Source organism: Aquila chrysaetos, chromosome 8 (genome assembly GCF_900496995.4).
Source record: "Aquila chrysaetos chrysaetos chromosome 8, bAquChr1.4, whole genome shotgun sequence".
In the NCBI taxonomy this organism is placed as follows: domain Eukaryota; kingdom Metazoa; phylum Chordata; class Aves; order Accipitriformes; family Accipitridae; genus Aquila; species Aquila chrysaetos.
Window position 1 is genome coordinate 34,149,317 of NC_044011.1, and position 9,853 is coordinate 34,159,169.

The window sequence follows — 9,853 nt, forward strand, 5'->3', positions numbered from 1 at the left end:
TAAAAAAATACCAATATCAGTATTTCAGAAAAAAAAAAAAAATCAGTATCTCAAATTTTACTCATTTGAGAGTCTACAGACTATGCTTGTTCAGTTACCAATAATTCAAAGGTAGTGGAACTAGCTTTTTGCATTTAAAGTATCTTCATTTCTAAAACCAAAAAACTGTAAAGATACCCTTTCACAACATAAATGATCTGTGTTGTTTGCTCGAGTCTTATAGTTTTATGACTATTGTGAAACTGGGAACTTTAGTATCTCAGAGTAGCATTAAAAACTGTAGATAAGAAAGATGCAGGGGTGCCTCGCATTGACATCATGCCTATGTTATTAGTTAAACCAGTTATATGAATGCATTTATTTCAAGGAGACTTTATCAAGCTGCTTGAAGGCTGTGTTTGGTAAAGCCCGCAGAATCCAAGAGACAGACTTATCATCCCAAACCTGCTTCAAACTGGTCTGCAGAAGAACCGGTCCCAAGACACAAGGTGGGGGGGGGGAAGCGTATCGCCACCTGCGGACACACGCAATTACTACCTCCCACTACAGGCCAAAAATGTTTGCCAATCCCAACACATGGCCACAGCTGCAGGGATAAAACAAACTGGAAGGAGCTACTTAAAAACATATGCTTTTGTGTTATCTATGTTTTGTAAAATAAGTACCATTCCACTACTATTGGGGACAAAAGTATTTCTACAATGGTGCATCAAGAAAATCACTGTTTTGGTTTCCGAGTTTGTACCTCTTCTGGAAAATTTTCATTGCAAACAGGCCAGGTTTATAAGAAACTGTATTTTCTTTGTAATTACCTCACTAGCAAATTTCACCATCACCAAATAAGCTAGAACAATCTTGCTAGCTCAGACGCAGTCTAGTTCCACAGAAGAAAGAGGTTTTGAACCTGTGCAAAAGAAGCAGACAATTTTATTAAGTTCTACTAGACCAAGAGTATTTTAAATTTATTATTCAGAAACCTGAACAAAGCTTTCAATGTGTGCATGTTCACATACTGCTAGCACCCAGAGAACCAGTCAAAACTGGCATCTGTCATTAGTTCAGAGAGTATTCAAGCATAAAATGGTTGGTATACTAAACAGTATCAATAAGATTGAAGTAAGATTGAACTAAAGCCTTATATAAACAAATGTCATAAGTCTGTTACAGACTTATAAGTCTGCTACAGGTGTATAAGTCATTCCAAAGAGTAACATAAAGGTAACTTAGTACATACAGATCTTAAGAGTCAATTGCCTAATGCGTAAGTTTAGCAATATTTCAACAGCATTTCTTTTCTGGTCTCTTCTACATACTCCTGTTGTAGCCACACCTGCTCCTTTTAGCTTTCTCACCTTTCTAAAGTTATGCAAGTCTTGAGCAGCCTGTCAACTAGCCTCCCTTTTTCAATCAGCATTCATCTAGATGTTTTTTTCTGTAGCCTGTCATATGGGCAGAAACGTAGACAAGGAAATTGTAGGACTCACATTTTTTCCTGATGCTAGTTTGTGCATTTAAAAAAAAAGTAAATATCTTAAAGCACAGTATATATTTTACTTCAATGAATTTTAATACCCTTCTGCAATCCATACAATTAATTGTGAGTTAAATAACTTCATTTCCTCAGAGCCTTCTTTTCCCATTAATCACAAGATTGAAAGGATCAAAATTCTTGTCAAGATTTAGCAGATACAGATATGACAGCGATTGGTAGACTAAGTCAAACTACTATAATGACAAGTCAGTTAAGTTATTAATAACCTAGCTTCCTACTAAAAGAATTGTTTTCAAAACAGTATGACCCGAAAGTGAAATTAAACTCATCTTTCCAAAAATTAGTCAGATCTGAAGATTCCAACAAACATCATGGTACTGTCTTCCCAACTTGTTCGGAGTAGGAAGACAGAAACCTACTTGAATGGATACTTTACAAAAACTTCGGGGTTTATTTATTCATTTATTTGAAAGACCCTTCCTCTGGTTGAAATCTGTCACTGACACAAGAGAGGCTGACAGTCCATTAATTAGATCTCACAACAGTAAATCGATTCCCTCCAGGAATACACACTGTAAGCAGAATACACTTGATACCCCCCCCCCCCCCCTTTTTCCTCTCTATATTTTGTATTTCAGAATTTTTTGCTATTTTTATTTCAATAACAGATGTCATTTCCAAATATAGATAATTTTCTTCAATGCCCTGGTACACGGGGAAATGTCTCAGGAACGTGTTCTGTTTTAAACTTAGTAAATCTAGTTTCAAGTTTCTCATTTGCCCTTTAACTACAATCTCATAAAAATAATGGTTCTTCGCACCATCTCCCAATACCCGAGCGCAACCACTTAAATTCTTGCTCTAATTATCAACAACAGGCATTCAGAGATTACTTCAAAATCCAAGGTTCCAGCATAATATCCATCTTTTCAGCCACTCTACTTCAATAAAACTGTGCTCACGTCAATTTTTCTCGTCAGAGTTCTGTTGTGGTGAACAGAATTCTAAGATCTCAAGGCCAGCAAATGCAATTAAAGCATAAATACTGAAAGCTCTGCTAACACATTATGGGTGTCGAAGATTTCTGTAGAAACAGTCAAACTGAAAACACTGGATCAATTAAGCAAAGGCACGTGGCCTACTTTTAGTAATGCTTTTGAGTACCTTTAAAATAAAAAAGAAAATCTATTTCAATGATTAAGACAAGCTTTAGTTATTTTATCCATTGGTCTAACCTTCAGAAGCTCAACATGTTATACATATATACTACAAGGAAAAAAGTTTTAATTATCTTTGCTTCATAAAAAAAAAAAACAAAACAAAAAAACCCAAACCAAAACAGCATTTCAATACGGCATTCTCAAACACCAATATGAAGAAAATACTAAATACTTTGAACAGTCTTAATGTTTTTATGGCTTTTTAGAAACCAGAGCCCTCAAATTTCATGGGCAGATGCAAAATTTACCACCTGAAAGGCAGCATAAAGAGTTAACTCCAAGACCTTAGCTGAGACAATTAAGCAAGAAATGTTATTTTTTCTTTGCCACCGGATTAAACTTCCCCCAACCCAATGCTTTCCTACTGCACTAAAAGGCAGGATAGATATTTTGACATTCATATAAAACCAATAAAGAACAGAAATAAGTTGAGATGCAGATGGTAGTTGATAGACTATTGATAGGCAGTTAACAGGCTACAACACAAAATGGCTAGGAGTGATGCAAAGTTAGTTTACTGCAGAAGGGAATAACAATAAGTGCGCTGGAAAGTGCCTGACTGCAGGACACCCTTTATTCTAATGTTCTTTTATTAAACAAAAAGAGAACCGGTTAGAACTACTGCTGAAGCCTCACTGCTCTTCCTTTGTAAACTGTATTTCTCCTCCCTTTCTCACAAGTCCCTTTTTTACAAGAGCTAAGGTATTTATGACAGAAGCCCTACTTCTTACAAAAAGCAAGCAACTTAGAACTTCTAATGATTCAATTGTGTTACCTAAATCTCTTGCAATTCTCTCTCCTTTCAGGGGGAAACAATGCACTATTACTATTTTATGGTCCTCAGCATCCAGTTTTGGAGGACATCTTACAGAAATCTGTCTTCCCTTTGCACATGTATTGAAGAGGCCTCTTGTCAAGCCAACATTCCAATGAAGGCTGGATGTTAACCTCCAGATTTCACCATCAGTTTGTCACTTTAAGAAGAATGGGCCAGCAGTCCCCATTTATTATTTTGTTTGTTTGCTTTGTTATAAATGTCTCAATTCTCCTTGTCTCAAGATATTAGAGTTGCTGCCAGGTGGTTGGGCAGAATCACTAATGTACAGCCTTAGGTGAGTCAAAAATAAATACTACAAATTTGAGCAATCATTTCTCCATCCCTTCACCAGTCGGTAGCAGCAATAACTGGTACAGACCCATCAGTGTTCCACTACAATACAGATTTTCAACAAATCCTAAGTTTTATCAATAAAGCACAGTTCAGTTGCTTTGTTGATGAAAGTGCATTAGAATTCCTGTTTCTCTCCACTAACCACAGTGGAGTCAGATGCAACAGGAACTTTATTACTTCCAGCAAAAACAGAATCAAAAGCAGCTTCCTGGTCCTCTGAAGTCACAGTAGCAGTGGATCCTTTAACAGATGTGTTGGTAAAGGCTGGCCGTTGCTGTGTAATCCTTTCCAGGTCCGCTCTTTTCCTACCTCTTCTTTTGCCCAGGATTTTGATGTAGTTAGCTGGCACAAGTCCTGTGGTTTGGCCATCATAACTAGCCAAAAGCCAACCACGGATTTTGGGTTGTTGTTCTGAAGAAGAAAAGGCAAACGCATCAAGTTACAAAACAATTAAAAATATATTGCAGTTGAGACACAAATACACCAGAAGGTAGATGACACAACAGCTAATCACACAGAGATGATAACTCTGTGATGAAAGCCAAATACAAATTACTTCACAAGAGAAATGACTAGGATCTGCATTGGTGAGGTGAGCTGAAGAGTACTGTGAAGTGCAGATTGTTATGAAATCGATGACACCACCGTACTGCAAATGCCTACATATTTTCACAGTTGTGCAGCACATGTGAGGAAAAGGTAACCACAAGGGTAACCACAAAGCACTCCTGGAGTAAGTTTAGGCTGTGTCATATCTTAGGGAAATTGAACAAAACTACTCAATAAGTTTTATTACAATGCAAGTAATAACTTATGGGGGAAAAAAAAAAAATCAGTGTGGATGAGGAGTTTGGTTAAATAAGGTGGTTTCTTTGTTTGTTTTCATTTTTAGACTCTTAACAACATGACTTACTTCACATGCAATTAGAAAATAAAATACAAAACTAAAGTTTACCTTTGGGTGCTAACTTTAGCATGTCACCAGCACGGAAAGAAAGTTCTTCTTCTGAGAGCGCACTGAAATCATATTCTGCTCTTCCAACTACATGATCATCTTCTCCACTTGCCCATTTACTAGATACTGTTTCCAAAAAGACATTAGAAGTTTATCTGCTCTGAATTATAAAGTTTGGTGGGTTTTTTTAAAGAAAAATGAAGAAAACACGTTAACTTCCTTGCTAAAACTTTTCCAATAGAGAACTGACAGGAGTAACAAACAAAGCATAATTTGTTGAGTCAATCCAACCAATACCTTTCCCCCCGCCCAGCTGCCACATCTAATAGAAAAGAACCATGAAACTGCATCCTAGCTCAACAACAGGCTACTTAAACAGGCTGTTACTAACGTCACGTGCCTAAAATTCGGTATTGTACCCCAGTATCTATTAACTTCTATTACTTTAGTATAAGATTAATTGCTATACACGTGATAACAAAAGGAATAGCATATGCTGCACTTCTCTCGTGCTACAGATCATCTTTACCTGTTTCTTCGTCACTGTATGTAGAAAGCAGTTTCCAAATCAGATAGGGACCTCCCATTATAACAGCAAAGAACAAGAAAATGGGCCAGGATTTTGCGGAGTTAGCCACCTTGTCTTCAAGGCCAGCGCGAGCCACTGTCCCCTCACTTTCAGCCCACAAATCCTCATTCTCGGAGCTCTTCCGCAGACCCAGTAATCGTTGTAGACGTTGGTAGAGATATCTTATAGTTCTCACTAAGGCAAAAGCTGAAAACACCTTTGTGAAGTGTACTTTGAGGCGGGAGAAGTGATTGGCTACATCCAACACAGCTCTGAAACTGTTGTACACAGCTGAAAAGGTAGCATCCATCATCATGCTGACTGAGGCAAAGGCATGCACAATACTTTCAATGGACTGAAATGCACCTCTGCTGCTCTCTTCAGCCTGCTGAACAAACCTGCTGGGAGGAATATCATCTGCACGAAAGCGGTTATAACCCAAGCCACCATATCCGTAACTGTAAGGACTATAGTTTCCATAAAAAGACGTTCCATATGAACCATAGCCTGGAGAAAAAGAACTACTATATGCTGGCCTGAAAGCGCTCAGACTACTGCTTCCCGTTTGCTGTGATGGTCTTGGCAAAATAGGTGGAGGTATTCGCGCAACTATGGGCTGTCCAGGCCTCGTCAGCAGGTTGTCAACCAAATCAGCAGACCTAAACAAATTCAGACAAGAAAGATCAGTACTCAAAATAAGTTTATATATTTTAATTTCTTGGCTAACTATCTAAATACAACAGCGTGTAGCCAAACACTCGGTACATTGCACAACATTTGTGGGAGGTAAAAATTCTAGTTAGGAAATACAGGTCTTTCGGGGGGAAAAAGAAATCATAATGAGATATTCAATGTAAATGTGGAACCGCAGCATATCTAAAATAGGCTGAAAGTTTTTCCCTATGTACATGTATTTTATTGACTAAGAAAGCATGAAATGCTACATCTAGATCCAAACCTGATGCTATAACACCAAGGTCATTTTTCTGCACACAAAAGCCTCTCATACGCACTACCAAGAATATTTATGAACTTTTCAACCTAAAAGCTTTATTTCCAATACTTGTTCTCAGCTCTTCAATACAATGAGCCAATGACACAGCAGGAAGGAAGTTTGAGAGCTCTTCTGAACCCACCCCTAGAGAAAAGGGTGGCGTGACCTAATTGAAAATCCAAGTAATTATACAACAACATATGCAAGAACTTTAGGTCCCCCAATTTCCCCCTCTACCCAAACTATCTCATTACCTTTATGCAGCATGTCAAGGGATTGAATCTATTACTGTTAACTGTTGGCAGAAAAAGGTATTATGAGTCAATTATTTGTTTTTAAATTAGTAAACTTTTATCCCTTTGTATGACCATAAGTTTAAGTAATTTTATCTATGCCCCCTTTGAAATAAGACTCCGCAAGTACTAGACTGGTGGTTGAATTCTGTCAAGCAGCTGTCCAACTTTTGCTGTTTCATTAAAAAGCTAATCACATATTATCATCTTAAAAGTAAAACATTTTGGTCATTTCCATGTTTACTGCCTCATCCCATGACTCGCCACTTATTTAGTCCATTAAATTCACAGAAAAAAAAAACCAGACGAAAAGTCAAGTTTGAATTGCTGTGGAGCTGCTTCTTTCTACAATGCTTTCTGTGTGAAGCATGCTTGCTGTACTTTTTCTGTAGAAGGTAGGGTACAACTTCCTCTCAGCAAACCTTAAAGGCTTCCACAGCAAGGAATAATATTTATATCTTTACACTGTTTGGTTTTTCCATCATAGACTTTAACTCTCTTAGCAGTTAAAAACAGAAGCAAAGATCAGTTATGATCACAGAAAACAGAGGTACTGTAACTTACTAAGTCACACTACAGTCCCCTCCCCAATAGTCAACTTAGGCCACCTCACTTTAAAGCTGCTTGAAGCAATTTAAAATGAGCTAGATAACCCCACCAAGAAAAATTAACATCAAATTTCTTGCTCAGCAAGCTTCAGCTTGCAGTGAAAGCAGCAAAGTTTCTGTTTAGTCTTGGGCTAACCTTTTGCCCAGTTCCAGCTCCCTCTAATTGCAGTCGCTAGCACCAAATGAAAAACAAGACTGATCTTCAACCACTAAGCTTTCCTTGATTTCTGGTAAAAACGAAGGCATTTACAAACACATTCTGTACAACATCCTTCTCCCTGAGCAGGTTGGATTTTCTGGAAAAGCTCAGACTCCCAGCTTAACACACTTGAGACAGACGTACACATGCATCTTTTCCAGTTCCTGGGGACGACCCACAGCTTCTCTATGCCTACAGACGCGCGCACACTTACAGAGCTCTATAACCCCCAGGAACGGACACCCGCACTCTGTCCACTCGTGGCAACACGTACCGCTTTACCTTCACCGCGTTAAACGCGCAGCTTTCTACAGACACAAGTAGCGTTTGAGACCAGTACCCTTCAGGAGCCTGTCACTCCCTCTCCCCACCGAGAAGGGGGAATCCACCAGAGACCCCTCGCTCGCCCGCCCGCCGCCCGGCACACAACCCCTCCACAAAGCAGGGCAAACGACCCCAAACCACCCCAGCAGGGAACCCAACCCCCCTGGGCCACCCAAACCGACAAACCCCCTCAAGATCTGCTCAGCCACTAGCTCGCGGAGGCACTGCCCGGCTGGGCCCGACCTTTGAGCTCGCCTCAGGGGAGAAGGCCAAGGCGAGGGAGGCGCAGCCGCCCTGAGGGGGCGAACGCCCAAGCCCGCCACAGGCAGGAGAAACCCGGGGGCGGCGCGCGCACGCACGCACGCACGCACTCACTGGAAGGCCGGCGCCACGGTGCCCGCCAGCCGCCGGTTCTCCCAGGGCTTGGGAGGCGGCGGCTGCGACGCCATCTCCGCCTCGCTGCGGGCCCCGCTCTGCCCCCGGCCCAGCGCGGCCCGGCCCGGCCCACCGCGTTCCTCCGCCTGCCCGCCCGCCCGCCCCGGCAGACATGATACGGGAGCGCCGAGCTATTCACCAGCCGCCGTTCGGCCAGGGCTTCCCGCCGCGCCGGCCCATCGATGCGCTCTGCCTCGCCGCTGCGCAAGCCTGTGCCTGCTCCGCTGGCCGCCCGGGAAGGGGGGAGGGCGAGGCCCCGCGTGGACCGAGGGGCGCAGCGAGGTGATCGCTTCTCCCCGGGGAGCGGGGGGGAGCGGGGCGGAGCGGGGCGGGGGCCGGGCGGGAGGGAGGGAGGGAGCGAGCGAGCCCGGAGCTCATCTGCGGCGCCTCCGGCCTCCTGGGGGAGGGCGGCCCTGTGCTCAGCGGTCCCCGTTCCCCCGCCCCGTTCAGCCCGCGCGAGGCGCCTCAGGGGCGGGGGGAGTGGAGCTGTAACGGCTCTAACGGCCGGGGGACGCGCGCTCGCGTGTGGGGGTGGGTTACGGGGCTCTCTCCTCTCCCCGAGACCTGAGGTGTCGGGCCGGGAGCGGGGGTGCTTGAGCTTCCCGTTGCGCGGCCGTGGCGCCGGTCAGGGCTGGCCTCGTCGCCATCGCGGGCGGGCGGGGGCTGCGGTGTGCCGTGTGCCTTACGTCCCGCGTGTCGGCGGGGGAAGCGGCTCCGTGGGGACCGGTGCACAGATCGTGGCTGGCGTGGAGAACGCCAATATATCCTGCCTCTGCACCCCCTCTCGCAATACAAAAAGTCGGGGGACATCAAATGCTGCCCTGCAGGAGCTAAGCCCAAAACAGGATCAGGTGGTCTGTCTGTCAGTAGGTATTGTGGAGTTCCTTGCCAAAGGATGTAGAGGCGAAAGAATTTCAAAGAGACGCTGGAGAAGGATTGGAGGAAAGATCTGTTAAGGTTTACCAACAGGCAAACTGCAGGAGGTCAAAGGAATCCCCCAAACCAGAAATAACGGGGCAGAGAGCACTTGGCAGAGGTACAGAGGCCCTGCACACACATATGTTTTCCTGGGGCATCTGTTTACCCCCGCTTTGGGTGACAGTAGACTGATTGAACCTTTGGTCTGAACAACTGTGGTTATTCTTATGTGCCTCCTAAACTTTTCTAGACAGCTAGTAAGGGTGAGCACCTCACTGGTAATCTCTCTTTTGCCATATTTTTCTAAAAATGCTGAGAGTTCTATCCCGTTATTAAATTTCAGCCAAAGAAATTAGTCTTTTCTAAAGTTCTGGGCAGAGAGAATGATGGGAAACCAAATTAGCCATAATCTTTTAGGAAAAAAAGCATTTTGAGATCTCTCACAAAAACGGGAGTCCTATATTTGGGATGGGAAGTAAGAAATCTTAAAAAATTGAAGGGGCTGATGGAGAGAAAAGGCTTCCTTTGCCTTTAGGGCTTTATATGACAAAAGGGAATGGCATCTGTTGTTTGGAGCTTTTTTTTTTTCCTGTGATTTTAACACATTGATTATTTAGTTGCTGCAATTTTAGAAGGAATTTCCATTTTACATTTGGTTTAATATGTCTTAGCTCCA

General features: G+C 42.9%; 2 protein-coding genes across 6 annotated transcripts in view; one reads left to right on the top strand and one right to left on the bottom strand.

The window, feature by feature from the left end:
* Nucleotides 1-907: 907 nt before the first annotated feature.
* On the bottom strand, nucleotides 908-8,498 carry PEX13 (peroxisomal biogenesis factor 13). 2 transcript variants are annotated; one of them, XM_030023334.2, is made up of 4 exons: nucleotides 8,399-8,498; nucleotides 5,368-6,065; nucleotides 4,839-4,964; nucleotides 908-4,294 (listed from the first exon to the last, which is right to left on the bottom strand). In XM_030023334.2, exons 1-4 carry the CDS (start codon nucleotides 8,437-8,439, stop codon nucleotides 3,999-4,001), a joined length of 1,161 nt encoding a protein of 386 aa, XP_029879194.1. In that variant the 5' UTR covers nucleotides 8,440-8,498; the 3' UTR covers nucleotides 908-3,998. The 2 variants fall into 2 exon arrangements, with proteins under 2 accessions (XP_029879194.1, XP_029879193.1); XM_030023333.2 differs by lacking the exon at nucleotides 8,399-8,498 and adding an exon at nucleotides 8,200-8,353.
* Nucleotides 8,442-9,853, top strand: part of PUS10 (pseudouridine synthase 10) — a 33,156-nt gene continuing 31,744 nt past the window's right edge. For 3 of the 4 annotated variants that reach the window (XM_030023331.2, XM_041125577.1, XM_041125579.1), the window contains exon 1: nucleotides 8,442-8,541. In XM_030023331.2, the coding sequence (XP_029879191.1) occupies nucleotides 8,442-8,541 (100 nt within the window). Of the gene's footprint in view, nucleotides 8,542-8,563; nucleotides 9,130-9,853 lie in introns of those variants that run through there. The other variant, XM_041125578.1, reaches the window with a different exon arrangement.